The sequence below is a fragment of the Zalophus californianus genome, chromosome 4 (genome assembly GCF_009762305.2).
Source record: "Zalophus californianus isolate mZalCal1 chromosome 4, mZalCal1.pri.v2, whole genome shotgun sequence".
NCBI classification, from domain to species: domain Eukaryota; kingdom Metazoa; phylum Chordata; class Mammalia; order Carnivora; family Otariidae; genus Zalophus; species Zalophus californianus.
Window position 1 is genome coordinate 27,492,534 of NC_045598.1, and position 19,670 is coordinate 27,512,203.

At 41.6% G+C, this 19,670-nt stretch overlaps 1 protein-coding gene across 3 annotated transcripts in view; it reads left to right on the top strand.

Annotated features, from left to right (window-relative positions):
* Positions 1-12,871: 12,871 nt before the first annotated feature.
* LOC113928830 (protein argonaute-4) overlaps positions 12,872-19,670 on the top strand; it is a 37,512-nt gene continuing 30,713 nt past the window's right edge. For 2 of the 3 annotated variants that reach the window (XR_003521979.2, XM_027604977.2), the window contains exon 1: positions 12,872-13,131. Coding sequence is in view for 2 of the 3 variants with exons in the window: in XM_027604977.2 (XP_027460778.1) it covers positions 13,113-13,131 (19 nt within the window). In the remaining variant the exon portion in view is untranslated. The remainder of the gene's footprint in view (positions 13,132-19,670) is intronic. The other variant, XM_027604986.2, reaches the window with a different exon arrangement.

The window sequence follows — 19,670 nt, forward strand, 5'->3', positions numbered from 1 at the left end:
AAAGAGAGTGGGAAAGGGGCAGAGGGAGAGGAAGAGAAGTAGACTCTGTGCTGAGCATGGAGCCTGACGTGGGGCTCAATCCCAAGACCCTGAGATCACGATCCGAGCTGAAACCAAGAGTCTGACGCCTACATGCCCCCAACTTTGGAAATATTCTATAGTGTCTAGTATTACTTTGTGTTTGAAGTTTATCTATTTTATTCAACCTGGAAATTATTTTTGTGTATGGTGTAAGCAATGGTTGGAGAATATTATTTTTCCCAAATGGATAGCCAGTTGTCCCAACAACATTTGTTACAGACATTATTTTCCCCTCTAATTTGAAATGCCATCTTTTTCATACTAAATTCCAATAGATAGATGGGGAAGAAAATGGTCTTGGACACTTTATTCTTTTTATGTTCATCTATTCTTGGGCTAATAATATTATATTTGAATAATTATAGCCTCATAGCACATTTTGATATCTGATAGGGTAAGTCCTTCCTCCTATTTGGTCAACATTTTTGGCTATTCTAACATTTTTTTGTCAACCTGCCAAATTTTATTTTTAAAAAGATCAGTTTGAGTAGCAATAGCATCTTTAAAATAAGTGGTCTCCCATATGTCTTTATTTGTTTGGATATTCTTTTATATCTTAGAGTAAAACTTCATGATTTTATTCATATAGGACATTCACATTTCTCGCTAAGTTTATTTCTTGGTTCTTTATAGACACTGCAGCAATTGTGAATTGATTCTTTTCTGTGACATATTCTAATAAGTTATTGCTGGTCTATAGGAAAGCTATTGATTTATATATGATACTTTTATATATAAGTATTTTATTAACATTCATTCTAATAATTTTTCAGTTGGTTCACTTAGATTTTGTAGGCACTATCTTTCTTCTTCAAATAATGCTTGTATTGTGTCTTTTTTCCCAATATTTATACCTTATCTCTTCTTGTCTCTCAGCAGTAGTTAAGTACTCCAATGCGATGTTGACTAGTACAGATGATCATTGACATGCTTTTTTTGTACTTTAACTTAGTGGGGTTTGCCATTTTTATTTTAACAGGTAATTTGGTGGGTAGACTCTCAATTATCAGAAGCATAAATGCATTATCTAAACAAATTGTTGATTTACAGTTGCTTCATTCAACAGACAGGAAGACATCATGAAAGATATTCTGCAGCTGACTTCCCTTTGTCCCCTAGAAATATCCTGACAAGGAGAACAAACTGTTAACAGTTTATTTGAGGTGAGTTTCACGGAGACTAAAGACCTGCCCAAATACTTTCTCACTTACTCCTTGCATGAGTAGCACAATTTGTGCATATTATAGTAACATGTTCAACTTAATAGGATGCACCTGCATTTAATATAAAGTATTTACTTTGATAGAATATATCTTTATATAATATCTACACATTTAACTTTGGATGATTGCCTTTATAGGGATCATAGTAGAGCATCCCCTTATGTGGAACCGCTACTATAAGTACAATGTTTGCCTTTGGTTTCTGATAGATACTTTTTATGACATTATGGAAAGATAATAATAATAGCAGAAGTTACTATATATTTGTAATAGTTACTGTTGAAATTGCCTCATATATTAACTCATTTAGAAAATTTCCTTCTAGGGGTGCCAGGGTGGCTCAGTCGTTAAGCGTCTGCCTTCAGCTCAGGTCATGATCCAGGGGTCCTGGGATCAAGCCCCATGTTGGGCTCCCTGCTCCACCAGAAGTCTGCTTCTCCCTCTCCCACTCCCCCTGCTTGTGTTCCCTCTCTTGCTGTGTCTCTCTCTGTCAAATAAATAAATAAAATCTTAAAAAAAAGAAAGAAAATTTCCTTCTATTCCCAGCTTACTAATAATCGTGTGTGTGTGTGTGTGTGTGTGTGTGTGTACGTGTGTGTGTGTTAACAGGAGTGTGGGATTTTACTGAATGGTTTTTCAGCATCTATTGATATAATTGTATGACTTTTCTCCTTTATTCTGCCACTGTAAGGAATGAAATCAATACACCTCCTAGTGTTGAATCAGAACCTCATGGAGTCCCCTAATCCATCAACATCATCACTTTTCACTAATTATCCCACTCTCCTCATGCTCTCATTTTTTTTCTCTCCCAGTCTAGATTCCATGGTACATCACTGCAATCACAATATTGTAAATATTCATAATTCTCTTGTCACTTTCTTTTCATTACATTCACTGACAGAACTCCAAATCCTCTTAAACCCAATTAACTGGGTAGTCCACGTCTGTACCTGAGCAGCTGGATATAGCTGGAGAAAATCACTCACCTGTGCTGTCTCAACTGAAATTTCTGACTACAAACCTTAAATGAGACTCAATACTGCCCAGTAATGCTGCTATACTCCCCCTGGTATGGTTTTGTTTCCACATTGTCCAATATGACCTTTTCTGCTCCCTTCAAACCTCCAACATACTCCATCACCCTTCACTCTATGACTTCAATTTATAATTCATTGAGAAAGTAGAAGCATTCAGATTCATCTTCCTCCCACCTAATCTACCAACTTTTCTTTATTTCTTTGACAGGGAGAGAGTCTACCAACTTTTCTGATCTGCATCAGGATCCATATTCACTGCTTTTTCACCTGGGTCTACACTCTTATCCCACATTCTCGTGTCTTCCCAAGGATCAAATTCCTTCCCTCTGCTGTACCATCAATTTCTCCTTCTCTACCAGATCATGTCTATCACCAAAATCACATGCCTAAGGATCTCTCATCTTAAAACACACATAAACAAAATTCTCCCTTGACAGCATATGTCTCTTCAGCTACCATTCCACTTACTCCTACTCATAACCTTTGCATAAGTCTTCAAACTTATGGGAAGGTTGTCTATATTTGCTTTCTCTGCTTCTTAACCTTTCATAATGATCCAACCAACCTTTAACCTCTTCACTCCACTGAAGTTGCACTTGTCAAAGCTACCATTGACCTCTAGTTTGCCAAATACACTTCTCTGTTGTTCTCATCTTGATCGACTTCTATGAAGTTTTCAACATGGTTAACCACTTCCTTCTTGAAATACTTTCTCTAATAGCTTCAATAATATACCACTCTCCTCATTTCCTTCTACCTTATTGGCTGATGCTTCCTAGTCTCCTTTGCTGGCTTTTTGTTAAGCCAACCTCCAAATGTTGAAGTGATTCAGGACTCCATTCTCTGCCTTCTTTTCTTCTCACTCCTTTGTTGATTTCATCCAGCTCTAGTGATCTAGTTTTTCTTTCTTTCTTTCTTTCAAGATTTATTTATTTATTTGAGAGAGAGCAAGCACAGGTGGGGGAGGGGCAGAGGGAGAGGAAGAGAGAGAATCTCAGTCAGAATCCCCACTGAGTACAGAGCCTGATGCAGGGCTCAATACCGGGACCCTGAGGTCAGAACCTGAGCCAAACACAGACGTTTAACCATCTGAGCCACCCAGGCACCTCATGTGTCCCAGAGGTTTTGAACAGATGTGTTTTCATTTTCATTTGTTTCCATGATTTTTTAAAAATTTTCTTTAATTTCCTGGTTGACCCATTCATTCTTTAGTAGGATGCTCTTTAGCCTTCATGTATTTGAGTTCTTTCCAAATTTCCTCTTGTGATTGAGTTCCAGTTTCAAAGCATTGTGGTCCGAAAATATGCAGGGAATGATCCCAATCTTTTGGTAATGGTTGAGACCTGATTTGTGACCCAGCATGTGATCTATTCTGGAGAATGTTCCGTGTGCACTTGAGAAGAATGTGTATTCTGTTGCTTTAGGATGGAATGCTCTGAATATATCTGTGAAGTCCGTCTGGTCCAGTGTGTTATTCAAAGCCCTTGTTTCCTTGTTGATCTTCTGCTTAGATGATCTGGCCATTGCAGTGAGTGGGGTGTTAAAGTCCCCTACTATTATTGTATTATTATTGGTGTTTCTTTAATTTTGTTATTAATTGGTTTATATAACTGGCTGCTCCCATGTTGGGGCATAAATATTCACAATTGTTAGATCTTCTTGTTGGATAGACCCTTTAATTATGATATAGTGTCCTTCCTCATCTCTTACTACAGTCTCTCATTCAAAATCTAATTGGTCTGATATAAGGATTGCCACACCAGCTTTTTTTTTTTTTTTTTTTGATGTCCATTAGCATGATAAATGGTTTTCTAACCCCTCACTTTAAATCTGGAGGTGTCTTTGGGCCTAAAATGAATCTCCTGCTGACAGCATATCGATGGATCTTGCTTTTTTATCCAAACTGATACCCTGTGTCTTTTGATTGGGGCATTTAGTCCATTTACATTCAGAGTAACTATTGAAAAATATGAATTTGTGCCATTGTGTTATCTGTAAAGTCACTGTTTCTGTGTATTGTCTCTTTTCCTTTCTGGTCTATGTTACTTTTGGGCTCTCTCTTTGCTTAAAGGATCCCTTTTAATATTTCTTGCAGGGCTGATTTAGTGATCACAAATTTTTTTAGTTTCTGTCCTGGAAGACTTTTATCTCTCCTTCAATTTTGAATGACATCCTAGCTGGATAAAGTATTCTTGGCTGCATAGTTTTCTCATTTAGCACCTTGAATATATCATGCCAGTCCTTTCTGCCCTGCCAGGTCTCTGTGAATAGGTCTCTGCCTGTCTAATGCTTCTACTCTTGTAGGTTATGGATCTCTTGTCCTGAGCAGCTTTCAGGATTTTCTCTTTGTCTCTGAGATTTGCAAGTTTCACTATTATATGTTAGGGTGTTGACCCCATTTTTATTGATTTTGAGGGGAGTTCTCTGTGCCTCCTGGACTTGAATGCCTGTTTCTCCAGATTAGGACATTTCTTTGCTATAATTTGCTCCAATATACCTTCTGCCTCTTCCTCTCTCTCTCTCTCTCTCTCACTTCTTCTGGGATCCCAATTATTCTAATATTGTTTCACTTTATGGTATCACTTATCTCTCGAATTCTTCCCTCATGATCCAGTAGTTGTTTATCTCTCTTTTTCTCAGCTTTTTTATTCTCCATCAATTTATCTTCCATATCACTAATTCTCTCTTCTGCTTCATTTATCCTAGCAGTTAGAGCCTCCATTTTTTATTGCATCTCATTAATAGCCTTTTTTATTTCAACTTGATTTTGATTAGATTTTAGTTCTTTTATTTCCTCAGAAAGGGATTCTCTAGTGTCTTCTATGCTTTTTTTCAAGCCCAGCTAGTATCTTTATAGTCATTATTCTGAACTCTAGTTTCAACATCTTACTTATATCCATACTGATTAGGTCTCTGGCAGTCAGTACTGCCTCTTCTTTTCTTTTCTGAGGTAAATTTTTCTGTCTTATCATTCTGACAAGAGAAGAATAGATGAACAAGAGAACAAAATGCTAAAATGGCAACAACAACCCCAAAGAAATACACACCAAACAAATCAGAAGAGACCTGAAACTGAAAAAAAAAATTAAATTAAAAGAAGAAAGAATATAGGGGTGTTGGGTGGCTCAGATGTTTGGGCATCTGCCTTCGGCTCAGGTCATGATCTCCAGGTCTTAGGATCGAGCCCCACATCACGTCATCAGCAGGGAGTCTGCTTGCTTCTACCTCTTCTTAGGATCGAGCCCCACATCCTGAGTCAGCAGGGAGTCTGCTTGCTTCTCCCTCTGCCTCTCCCCCTGCTCGTGCTCTCTGTCTCTCTCTCAAATGAATATATAAAATCTTTTTTTAAAATAAAAGAGAGAGAAATTGGGGCACCTGGGTGGCCCTGGGTGGGTCGTTGGGTGTCTGCCCTTCAGCTCGGGTCATAATCCCAGGATCCTGGGATCAAGCCCCACATCGGGCTCCCTGTTCTGTGGGAAGCCTGCTTCTCCCTCTCCCACTCCCCCTGCTTCTGTTCCCTCTCTCGCTGTGTCTCTCTCTGTCAAATAAATAAATAAAAATCTATTAAAAAGAGAGAGAGAGAGAGAATATAATCAGACAGGTTGAACAGAACAGAGCAATACACTAGATCCTGTGTGTATTTTGGTCTGTTTGTTAGAAAACTAGATCCCAAAATTGTAAAGAAAAGAAAACTTGTATATGTACAAAAATAAAATTAAATACAATGAAAGGATAGAATGTAACTGTAAAACTGAAAATTAAAAGACAAAAAAAAAGGAATATAAACAGACAGGTGAACAGAACAGAGCAAGCAATACACTATATCCTGAGTGTATTTTGGTTTGCTTGTTAGAGGAAATTACATCTCAAAATTGTAAAGAAAGAAAAATTTATATAAATAAAATTAAATACATTGAAAGGATAGAATGTAACTGTAAAGATGAAAATTGAAAAACTTCAACCAAAAAAAGAAAAAAGAAGAAGAAGACAAAAAAGAGAGCATATGATCAGACAAGTGTCTTCACTTACAGAGCCAAACACTAGATTCTGGATGTATTTTGGTTTGTTTGTTAGAAGAAACTGCATCCCAAAATTGTAAAGGAAGAAAAACTTATATATATATATATAGAGAGAGAGAGAATTACACTAAAGAATTGAAATTCAATATATATATATAATTAAATACAATGAAAGGATAGAACTTAACTGTAAAAATTAAAAAAACTTAAAAAAACTTCCATTTTTAGATTAAATAGATAGATATTTAGATAAAAAAGATTAAAAAATCTTTTTTAAAAAGAGTTGATAAAATAAGAAATTGGTTGAAAAAGGAAAGAGAAAATGGGTGCCTGGGTGGCTCAGTCATTAAGCATCTCCCTTCAGCTCAGGTCATGATCCCAGGGTCCTGGGATCAAGCCCCACATCAGGCTTGCCGCTCAGCAGGAAGCCTGCTTCTCCCCCTCCCGCTCCCCCTGCTTGTGTTACCTCTCTCGTGTCTATCTCTGTCAAATAAGTAAATAAAATCTTTGAGAAAAAAATTAAAATTCAAAGACTAAAGAATCATGGGGAAAAAACCATGAATTCTATATACTATTTTCCCCTAGCACTGGAGTTTTACAGTTCTCTATGATTGGTAAACTTGGTCTTATCTTATTCTTTTGGTTTATTTTCTGTTTATTATTAGTCTCATTTCAAGACTGAACTGCATGAGGAGAGGAACCCCACTTCTCTGGCTCACCCTTGGATCCCCATTACCTAACCCAGGATTTGGCACATGGCAAATATTCAATAAATAGTTGCTGAAAAAATTGAGTAACATATAAGTCAATGAATATTTTCATTTTACCTTAATAGACTCTAAAGAACCACAAAAGTCATCTGACCTTGCCTTTTTCATCATTTCAAACTTTGCTTCAATACCCTCAGAGCCTGGAGCTCACTACTTCCTGAGAACGCTTCCCTTTGGATAAGTCTGGGTATTAGAAAGGTCTTTCTAAAATCAGTTATTTCCCCCCAACCTATAGAAAAAGAAAGCTTGTTCTGGGCTAGGGCAGAAGTCAAAGGGATTGGGCATTTTTTGAGCCCTTAAAGTGCCAAGCACAGTGTTAGGTGCTTTCCATTCATCATCTTCTTTGATCATCTCAATAACCCTAAGAAACAGTGTCATCTCCATTTCACAGATGAGAAAGCTGAGGTTTAGAGAGATGAGGTGACTTAATGTCACGTGGCCTATAGAATTGAAATTTGAGAATTACACTATAGGATTGAAATTCAAATTAGATTTATCTCATTGCCTAATTCATTCCCTTTATTTCATCTTGAAGAAGAAAGAAAAAAAATCAATTGTCCCAGTTAAAAAGTGTAGTAGAAACAAAGGTTGGAAGTAAAAGCAAACATATTAATTGATTTGTTTGTCAAAGCCTCATGCCCTGCCCTCCTTAGCAGTTTTGCCATCTCGTAAAGATGGCAAAATCAAATATAGTTGCCAAGTCTCTCTATTCCTGGCCCTAGATCATGGATATGTAGAAAGCTGCCTGCTTGCAAAATACAAAAGAGGGCCACTTTTTTTTTTTTAAAGTTCCAGGAGTTCTTTTATTGTTTGACTGACAGGACAACAAAACCAGTCAGAGAAGTCCCCAAGGAAATGATGGTCATGTTTCATTGTTGTTTGCCCTCTGGTCCTTCATCTTCTACGCAGTTATTATTTTTCTTTTGCAGATATTAGACATTTATTTTTATCACAAATGCAATCCAAGTGTTTTTGTGCCAGTACCATACTGTCTTGATGATGACAGCTTTGTAATAGAGCTGGAGATGCTCAACACCACCCGTCCTTAGGGAAATGTAAACCAAATACACAATGAGATACCACCTCATACCCAAGAGGATAGGTGTAATTTTTGAAATCTGAAAATAAAAAATATTGGCAAGAATGTGGAGAAATTAGAGCCCTCACACATTGCTGATGGGAATATAAAATAGTGTAGCCACTGTGGAAAACATTTCTTCAAAAAGTTAAACATAGAGTTATCATATAACCTAGCAATTCTCCTCCTAGGTACATACCCAGAAGTGAAAAGTTATATAGCCGCACAAAACTTATATGTATCCATACAAAAAAACTTGCACATGGGTGTTCATAACAGCATTATTATAGCCAAAAATGGAGATAATCCAAATGTCCTTCAACTGATTAATGGATCAACAAAACACTGTGTATACATACAATGGAGTATTATTCAGCATTAAAAGCAATGGAATAGTGGGGCGCCTGGGTGGCTCAATCAGTTAAGCATCCAACTCTTGATCTCAGCTCAGGTCTTGATCTCAGGGTCATGAGTTCAAGTGCCACATTGGGCCCCATCTTGAGCATGGAGCCTACTTAAAAAAACAAAAAAACAATGAAGTATTGATGCATGCTACAATATGGATAAACCTTGAAAACATTATGGTAAGTGAAAGAAACTAGATGCAAAAGAACACACACTTTATTATTCCATTTGTATGAAATGTCCAGAATAGGCAAATCCATAGAGACAGAAAGTAAATTAGTGGTTGCCAGGGGCTGGGGTATAGGGTTTCTTTCTGGATGATGAAAGTGTGCTGGAATTGGATAGTGGTGATGATTGCACAACTTTGTGAATACACTAAAAACCACTGAATTTTACACATTAAAATGGTGAATTTTATCATATGTGAATTTTATCTCAATTAAAACAATGCAAAAGAATGAGGCTGCCAGTAGAGTAGGAGCAGGTGGGCAGAAATTCCATTTGGATGCCAGGTGGTATCTCTTGGCAAGCTAGTCTGGTTCAGTAGTGTCCAGTGCAGGTCCCTGTCCTCCTCAGCCAAGTGGCTCCCCTTCAGCTCCCACTTAAGATTTTTGTTTGAATAAGGAAGGGGTTCCCCAGCTAAAAAAGAGTGAAAGCCCTTGGCCCAACTGATCAACTGTAAAGAAGTTCCTCCCCGACTTCTAAGCTCCAGACTTGTGCAATGTTAGTATGAGGAGAGGCTGAGGAGTCAAAACAACAGAGGCCAGTGGCCAAGACAAGGGTTGGAGTGTCACAAATAGGGCTGCTGGCTGGAACCCAGCCTTCTGGCACAGTGTCTGATAGGAGGTCTCCCTCTGGCTCCTTCTGGTCCCAGGGGAGCATTGACATATTTGAGAGGTTTAGTTTCATTCATAAACCTTGACTGAGCATGTTCTGGCTCTCACCCCCAGATAGGTGAGCCAAGTCCCTGTCCTCAGGTGGCTCAGGCACAAGATGTGAAAACATGCTCAGTCCCTGACAGTCCTCTCCCCTCTCTTGGACTGAGCTGAGATCTTGGGTTCACTGTCTCTCAAAGGACAGCAAGAGAGTGGCAGGGGAGCAGCTCTTAGCCCGGAGAAAGGAGGGAAGAGATGAAAATTAGTGACTATTGGGCACATATATTGGGCCAGGCACACAGGAACATGCACATATATGATTTGACTTCCTCCTTACTGGCTCTTTTAGCAGTAGGTGAAGGGACTTGTCCCAGGTACTTGGAGCTAGTATGCTGTAGAACTGAGATTTGAACCCAGGATCATCTGATTTGAAAGTCTGTGCTCTGGAGAAGCTGGAAGTTCACCCAGAGTTTTTCACCTAGGCCCCTCCATTGGACCATTTCTAGCTCCCACTGTTTACACATTACTTGCTCATTCATTCATTCATCCATTCATTCCATAAATTTCCCTGAGTAGGCATTTGGTGCCACATAACCTGTTAGGCAACAGACACACAAACCTGAATACCCAAATAAGGCATGAGCCCTGCCTTCAAGGATTTATAATGCATTGGGAGCTAAGCCTAGACTGAGACATAAGACCAGGGGCTGAGTTAATTATACCACCAAGGGAAGGGGCGCCTGGGTGGCTCAGTCGGTTAAGCGGCTGCCTTCGGCTCAGGTCATGATCCCAGGGTCCTGGGATCGAGTCCCGCATCGGGCTCCTTGCTCAGCAGGGAGCCTGCTTCTCCCTCTCCTTCTGCCTGCCTGCCGCTCCCCCGCTTGTGCTCTCTCTCTCTCACTATCTCCCTCTCTCTGTGTCAAATAAATAAATAAAATGTTTAAAAAAAAAATTATACCACCAAGGGAGGCCCTATGGTGGTTTGGCCAGACGGCAAGTGGTTTTAATATGAGAATGAGAATTCAAGGTTTGGGACAATGGGGGCAAATATATTGCTGATTCTCTACCCAGCCCCCACCCTGTCCTGTAGATATGTAGGGTGTGGGAAAATGAGCAGCCACCATCAGAGAGAGCTGAGGGGGAAGTGGTATTATGGGGCATGGCTTCTACTCAGCCACAGCAGGAAGTGGAGGGAGGGCTTGCTGAACAGGCCAAGGCCTAGGGGAATTTACTGACTATAGAACTTTGGTTTGGGAGGGCTTAGAAGGGTCTTTGGGAAGGGGGCAGTGGGTGCTAGAGTGGGTTTGGGAAGGAGAATGTAGATGATCAGAGTGGTCAAGGATAACAGAGTGAGAGACAGGGGATTGAGGCATTGCAGTCCTGACTGAAACAAGGTAAATACATTTCATACTCAGGTTTCTGCGGCTACTTTTGGTAAAGGACACAAGCTATCATCTTTGCTCAGGGTACCAAATAGAACATGGGGGAAATTTGTTAGGAAGTGCGAGATGGAAAATCAGCCAAGCCACCAGCACTGTTTAAACTATGGGAGGAATTTAGCTTGGAGTAGAGAAGAAGGGAGGTGGCTACTAGGTTTAACTCAAAGCCTGACCTCTAGTTGGTTTTTCTTATACTCTTAGCTGTAAACCAGTCTGTTCATTTAGTGAATACTTCCTCCTCTTCAAACTTGCTGTCCCCTCTTACTGTTTCCAGTTAATATCTGATTTAACAGAGAAGTATGGTGCTATGGAAAGAACTTGGAATATAGTATCTGTCACTATAGAATCTAATCACTCAATTAAAAGTCCCACTTCCATAGCCAGTCAGGGATGAAAGCAGCCAGAACTAGAATGCAGGATTTAGAACTCCAATTCTTCCATCCTTCACTGCGGTATCATGTAACGCAGAGCCTGACTTCCTTAGCTTCCCTGAACTTCGGTTTCCTTAACAATATCTACCTTATAGTCACTGTGAAGATTAAATGACATGTGAAGCCCATAATACAATGCCTGGCCATGGTATACCCCTAACATTTTTTATCATTACATGCAAAAATTACCTGGCTCTCTGGCTTTGATGCTCAAATGAATATCTCATTATACATGTTACAGGCTGAACACATGAAATTCATATACTGAAATCCTTACCCCCACTATCTCAGAATGTGACTGTATTTGGAGATAGAGTCTTTAAAGGAATCATTACGTTAAAACAAAGTCTGTAAGTTGGGCCCTAATCCGGCATGATGGGTGTCCTTATAGGAAGAGGACATTTTGACACAGACATGTACAGAGGGAAGATCATGTGAAGACACAGTGGGAAGACGGCCATTTACAAGCAAAAAAAGAGAGATCTCAGAAGAAACCCATCCTTGGACTTGGACGTCCAGCCTCCAGAACTACGAGAAAATTAATTTCTGTTGTTTAGGCCACTCAGTCTGTGGTACTTTGTGATGGCAGCCCTAGCAAACAAGACATACACATTGGACCCTTTTAACTGGTGGGCAGAAAGCTCCCTCGTTTTGCTGACTAGACACTGCTTCTTGGGCTGTAGTGCTATGCTCTCCAACTCAAAAGTTCCAGCTAAAAGCCCCAAAGGCGCTGGTCCCGCTGGGCTGGCCATGCTGCCTTGGAGTGGGTTGTTGCTCCCTTGGCTCTTGGCGGCTAAGAGGAAGTCATATGAGAAAGCAAGACTTGCCCTTCTGAAGTGCTTGGTGACTTGCTGACCAGAGGTGGTTGTGGTGTGACTAGCAAGAGAATGCATCATGCATCATGGTCCATTCCCGGGGTGCTTTCAGGCTGCATGGGGAGGGAAGGGCAACTGGGTGTGCGATCTGGATGAAGCAATGGAGGAAAAGTGCTCCGTCTGTGGTGACCCTGGTGTCCTCTGTCCCAGGACAGTAGAGAAAGAGGAGACAGAGGAGAAAGAAGGGGTCTGAGGTGGGAAGAAGGAGGAGGGGTGCCTGATGTGAATCATAGGGCACTTTCCACCGCCAGAAGTGGTGAACTGTGTCTGTGGATCAGCGGGGTCTGGAATCCCGATCTTTTGCGGGGTGCCGTTTCCCGGGAGGCTCTGGGACCACCGCACGAAGCACCCCACCCCCGCCCCAGCCCCAGCCTTTCGCCGGGTTGGTGGTCCTGGGCGACAGGGCAGTGCGAACGGGCGCGCGCGCACCCGACACGTCCTCGGGGCACTGCCCCCTCTGGGCGCGCGCGCGCCCCCGCCCCACCCTGTCCCGCCCCAAGCCGGGCTCCGTGGACCGGGCGCCCGGGGCCGCGCACGCCCCCTCCTCGAGCCGGGACCCTGGGCCGCGCGCGCCCCGCGCCTCCTCCCCGCCCGGCGGGCGCGCGCGCTGGCTCCCGCTCCCGCTCCCGCTGGCAGCGGCGGCGGCGGCGGCGGGGATTGTTTTTGTTGTCGCTGAGGCCGGAAGAGCCGTGGGAGCCGGGTCCCTGTCCCCGGGCTGGGCGCCGCCGCCGCCCCCTACCCAGCGCCCGCGTCTCCGCGGCGCACCCCCCCAGCGCCAATATTCCGGAGATCAAGCGTTACGCGGCGGCGGCGGCGGCGGCGGGGCCCGGAGCGGGAGGCGCCGGGGACCGGGGCGAGGCGGCCCCCGCCGCCGCCATGGAGGCGCTGGGACCCGGTGAGGAGCGCGCTCGGGCCGGGGCCGGATTGCGGCCCCGGGACTGGTGGGCGGGCGGGCGCGTAGCTCCGGGTCTCCCCCATCGGCTCTTGCTTACCTGGGTTCGGGCCGTCAGGCGTAGGGGAAGGGGATCCGTGCCCCATAGCACAAGGCGGAGCGAGCTGACCCGGGCCTTGGGGGGCGGAGACCGCGGTCCAGCCTGGAGAGACGAGGCAGGGCTCGAGGTCTAAGGGAGGCAGGCCCAGGATGGTGACCCCCGTCCCCAGGTAGACGAGAGACCTAACCGAACCTCGGGGAAGTGGTCTGTGCTCCAGGGTTGAGGCAGGCCACTTGGGGCCTCAGAAGGAATGATCTGTGCCAAGTGCTCAACTGAGGCCTGGCCTCTACTGGACCGGGAAGGACACCCTCCTACTACCAGGGGTATTCTTGGCATGGGGCCACACCCGTGTTTTTCTTTGCACTGGTAGACGGTCCAGAGCCCTCAGATAAGGACGAAGAACTTCCCCCAAACACTTCTCATGACTCCCAAAGGCCAAGAGGCAAAGTACCCACCCTCTCAAAGGCCCTGAAGTCTCAGGAAATATGGTCCTATACCTGTCAGTCTGTGCAACAGTCCCGGAGTGATCTGGCAAGTGTCCAGTGAGCCCCTTCTAGTATAGGTTTTAATGCCCTGAGTTCTCTTCTAACTGGGGTATCGGTGGTTGGGAGGATTAAATGAAGGTGAAAGTGCTTTAGAAACTGTAATTCCCCATCTTTTGGAATGACCTCTGTTTCTCTCTCCCAGTCGGCCCAAACTAGAGGAACCATTCCAGGTTGTAACAAATGCTCTGTAGGCTGGGAACCTGGTGCTCCCTCCTCAAACCCCAACAGGTTTCTAATGCCTTGGCTAAGCAGGGTTTAGAGGCTGTGATAGAATTAACTTTATATCAAACCTTATTTACATAGTGGACTTAGTTGTAGGGCATTTCATTTTTTTAGTGTGCAGAAAATTCAGTTTACCATTTGAGTTTGGAAACTTTGCCGGTTTGTTTACTTAGAACTTGTTTACAGAACTGAATGATTAAAGCCCACTTTAATTTGTTGCTTAAAATATTTTTTAAAGGCCCCCATAATCAAATTTCATATGCCTTTTAAAAATAAATTGGTATTGTGACATTAATATTATTTGATAAACCTCAATCTGAGTATTACTCAGGGTTACTTCAGCTATGTTCCCCAGCCAAAGGCATGATCATGTCTTTAGGAATGTAACAGACTTCTGTTCAAATCCAATCCAATAATTTAATAGTTGTATAACCTTGGGCAAATTACTTAATTCCTTTGAACTTTCATTTCCTCATCTATAAAATGAGGGTAATAATAATTATGTGCTGCAAGATTGTTGTGAGAATGAAATGAGATAATGTATATGAGGAGTCTTATTGTGGAGACTAATGCCTTGTAGATATTCAACAAATGTTTCTTCTTCCGTCCCAGTTAGTAATTCATAATTGAAGCAACTGTTGCATTTATGAGCTGATGCTGGAAGAGACTATGTAACTAACTGTGTATACAAATTGAATTTCATGGAAAGGATCAACCTGGTAGTTAGGAACCTCCTAGGGACTTTGGGGAGGGGGTGATTTTAGCTTTTGCAGATTTGAAGACTTAGCTCAGGATTGTAGAAAATTAATTCTCAGTAAGCACAGTTTGAAGACACGAGTGTATAAATCAAAATGTCACATAGATCTTTTCTGTTAACTAGAATATTTTCTTGTCTACTCTCTAGCAAACCCCTTTTCAGGTGTCACGGTACCTTGGAAACCCAATTAATAATAAGCCGCTTGCTGAGCATAGAATTGGAGCAAAGGGAGTTGATGGTCTTGTGGGATATTTTATCCAGGCTGTTTTAGAACTTAGAGAAGCATTTCAGCTTTATTGAAGCACACCACTCTAGTGCTTTGTGCCCTCCTCACTTGAATAATCACTGACATATTCTTAGTCTTGCTGTGCTCTCTCTTTACCCCATTTTGGTTTCTGACAATAATAACTTAGAAATATAGTTAGTCAGATTACCATTTATTTTGGCTATATTAATCATAACTTATTTTTACATTGCTTTATAGTTTGGAAGGTGCTTTCATAGCTCTTAGTTCATTTGATCTTCTGTGAGGTAGGCAAGGTAGCATTAGCTCCATTTTACAGATGAGTAAAGAGATTCAGAGAGCTTAAGTGACTTCAAGATCTCAAGGCTGAGTGGTGAAATGTGGATGAGTCTGGGTCATCTGAGCCCTAGTCTCTTGCCCTCCTCTTCATTTAAGGCTGACTTCTTCCAATTGGTGTTGAGTAAAATTTGTTTCCTTTCTGGAAGATGTAATTTTCTGACTTTGTCACCAACTTTTGGAGATATGCCCATTATAAAGCCCAGGACCTTTGAGCACTGACTGTAACATTTCATGCAAGTACAATCATAATAGCTAACATTTATTGAGCACTTACTATTATGAGGCACTGTGTTAAGCTTTATGTATACATCATTTCATGGGATCCTCACAATTGCTTTGTGAAATAGATGCTATTATTATCACACCTCCCGTCTTTTATAGATGAGGAAACTGAGGCACACAGTGACTAAGAAACTGGCCCAAGGTCATGCAGTTAAGGAGTGGTAAAACCAGGATTGAAACCTACAGGGTTTGGTTCTGCCTTAGCCGCTGTGTTTTATTTCTTTTAGTTTGCTGAATTCCCCAAAGAAACCAGCTTTTGGAAAATTTTAGATTATATTTTTCTAAATAAATCTCCTAAACTTACTCAAAGAAGTGACCACTCACTTTCTAACTTTTCTTTCTTATTACCAAAGAAAAGGCACACACTACTTACATTTCTCCATCAATCCCGCTTCTTTAATTTCCTCTGCCTATGTTCCTTTGGCATCAAGTACTTCAGAGAGGTATAGATAACCTTAGGATTGTGAAGTACATTGGGGAAGAAAAAGCACTGGGCTGGGAATTAGGAAACCTAAATTCTAGTCACAATTTAAAATCAAGTCCTATGTCCTTGGGCAAGTCATTTGCTCCAAATTTCTGTTTCTGAATTTCTATCATAAAGCTGGATTTATGATACAATGGTTGTTTAAGTGTACCTTAGACTGTGCAGGGCTAACTTGTCCATATGCTTTGATGGGGTTAACTCAGTACGCCTATCACCTCTGATATTATTTATTATTTACCTCTTACCTTGTTTTTAAATGTCTTAGCACACCCAGAGTAGATCCCTTGTACACCAGAAGTGGAACTCAATTCCAAGCAGTCATATTTTTGGTATAAATTATGTGGTTTTGCTTAAGTGAAAAATAAGAGTCAGTTCTTGGGTTTTAGGAATGACTGGGTTTCTGTTTGATCTCTGTCTGGGGCTGCTACAAAGATCATTGATACAGGCATACCTTGGGGATATTGTGGGTTCAGTTCCACACCACCACAATAGAGCGAATATCATAATAAAGCAAGTCCAGTGAATTTTTTGGTTTCTCAGTACATATAAAAGTTAGGTTTACTCTACACTGTAGTCTAAGTGTGCAATAGCATTAAGTCTAAAAAATGTACATACCTTAACTTAAAAATTCTTTATTGCTAAAAAGTGCTAACCATCATCTGAGCTTTCAGTGAGTCATAATCTTTTTGCTGACGGGGGCTCTTGCTTTGATATTGATGGCTGCTGACAGATCAGGGTGATGTTGCTTAAGTTTGAGGTGGCTATGGCAACTTCTTAAAATGAGACAATGATGAAGTTTGCCACATCAATTGACTCTTCCTTTCATGAATGATTTCTCTGTAGCATGCAGTGATGTTTGATAGCATTTTACCCGCAATAGAACTTCTTTCAGAATTGGAGTCTATCCTCTCAAACCCTCTCACTGCTTTATCAACTGAGTTTGTATATTCTAGATCCTCTGTGGTCAGTTCAACAATCTTCACAGCATGTTCACCAGGAATAGATTCCATCTCAAGAAACCACTTTCTTTGCTCATCCAAAGAACTCCTCATCCCTTAAAGTTTTATCATGAGATTGCAGCCATGCAGTCCCATCTTCAGGCTCCACTTCTAATTCCAGTTCTCTGGCTGTTTCTACCACATCTGTAGCTACTTCCTCCACTGAAGTCTTGAACCCCTCCCAGTCGTCCAGGAGGGTGGGAATCAACTTCTTCCAAACTCCTGTTAGTGTTGATATTTTGAGCACTTCCCCTGAATCTTGAATTTTCCTAATGGCATCTAGAATGGTGACTCCTTTCCAGAAGGTTTTCTCTTTACCCAGATCAGAGGAATCACCCTCTCTGACAGCTATAGCTTTACAAAATGTGTTTCTCAAATAATAAGTCTTGAAAGTCGAAATTACTCCTTGGTTTATGGGCTGCAGAATGGATGTTGTGTTGGCAGGCATGAAAACAACACTAATCTTGTACACCTCTGTCAGAGCTTGTGGGTGACCAGGTGCATTTTTCATGAACAGTAATATTTTGGAAGGAATCTTCTTTCCTGAGCAGTATGTCTCAACAGTGGGCTCAAAGTATTCAGTAAACCATGTTATAAACAGATGTGCTGTCATCCAGGCTTTGTTATTTCATTTATAGAGCACAGGCAGAATAGATTTAGCATAATTCTTAAGGACCCTAGGATTTTCAGAATGAACATTGGCTTGAATTTAAAGTCACCTGCTGCATTAGCCATTAACAAGAATTGGTCCATCCTTTGATGCTTTGAAGCCAGGCATTGACTTCTTCTCTCCAGCTATGAAAGTCCTAGATGATCTTTTCTTCAAATATAAGGCTATTTCAACCACATTGAAAATCTGTAGCCAGATTTTAATTATCTTTAATTATCTTAACTAGACCTCTTAGAGAACATCCTGCAGCTTCTGTATCAGCACTTGCTGCTTCGCCTTGCACTTTTATGTTCTGGAGACGGCTTCTTTCCTTAAACCTCATGAACCAACCTCTTCTAGCTTCAAACTTTTCTTTCTTTTTCTTTTCTTTCTTTTTTTTTTTTTTTTTTTTGAGAGAGCGAGAGAGCGCGTGTGCGAGAGAACACAAGCAGGGGTGAGGGGGCAGGGAGAGAGAGATAGAAAGAATCTCAAGCAGGCTCCATGCTCGGTATGGAGCCCGATGGGGTAGGGGGTGGGAAGGCTCCAATCTCAAGACCCTGAGATCATGACCTGAACTGAAATCAAGAGTCAGATGCCCAACTGACTGAGCCACCCAGGTACCCCTAGCTTCAAACTTTTCTTCTGCCAGCTTCCTCACCTCTCTCAGCCTTCATAGAATTGAAGAGAATTAGGTCTTACTCTGGGTTAGGCTTTGACTTAAGGGAATTTTATGACTCATTTGATCTCTCCAGACCACTAAGACTTTCTCCATATCAGCAATAAGGTTGTTTTGCTTTCTTATCATTTGTGTGTTGGCTGTAATAGCACTCTTAACTTCCTTCAAAAACTTTTCCATTGCATTCACGACTTGGCTGACTATTTGGCCCAAGAGGCCTACTTTCGACCTGTCTTGGCTTTTGACATGCCTTCCTCACTAAGCTTAATCATTGCTAGCTTTCGATTGAAAGTGAGACGCATGTGACTCTTCCTTTCACTTGAACAGTTAAAGGCCATTGTAGGGTTATTAACTGGCCTAATTTCGGTGTTGTAGTGTCTCAGGGAATAGGGATGCTCAAGGAGAGGAAGCGAGACAGGGGAATGGCCAGTCAGTGGAGCAGTCAGAACACAGGACATTTATGGATTAAGTTTGTTGTCTCATGTGGATGCAGTTTGTGGCACCCCAAAACAATTACAGTAGCAACTCAAAGATCACAAATCTAATAATAATGAAAATGTTTCAGATATTGTGAGAGCTACCTAAAGGTGACACAGAGACGTGAAATGAGCAAATGCTGTTTGAAAAATAGCACCAATTGCTCAATGCAGGGCTGCCACAAACCTTCAATTTGTAAAAAGTGCAATATCTGCAAAGCACAATAAAGCAAAATGCAATTAAATGAGGTATGCCTGTATTGTTCAGTTCAACATTTATTGAATCCCTACAATGTGCTAATCCTTGAATGAGGTATTGAGGAGATAACAATGAACTGGAGGTCCATTTCTTCTAAGAATTTACAGTCTAGTGGATGAGACAATAATTAAATGTTGTTTCTATGTACTTGTGCTAAGTGCTCCCTTATACAGAGGGTCTTGGGTACACCAAGGATGCATCTTCCAGTCTGGGAGCTTCCAGAAAGGAAATTACACCTAACCTGAGTTTTGAAGGATGAGTAGAATTTAGGGAAAGATTGAACAATGAATTTAATATGTGAGATTTTTCAATAACTTTAAGAATTAGTATATGGAGATCTGTCAACACACATCTCATTAAAGTGTTTGCTTTGATTTTCCTAAGTGATGTTGGACTAGAATATCTTCTTGCTTCAAAGTTTTCTCTCCTTAGTGAATTGTCTTTGTTCTTGGCAAAATGCCATGGCAATGAGAACCTGTTGTAACTTTCCACTGTAATCACAGCCCGCTTT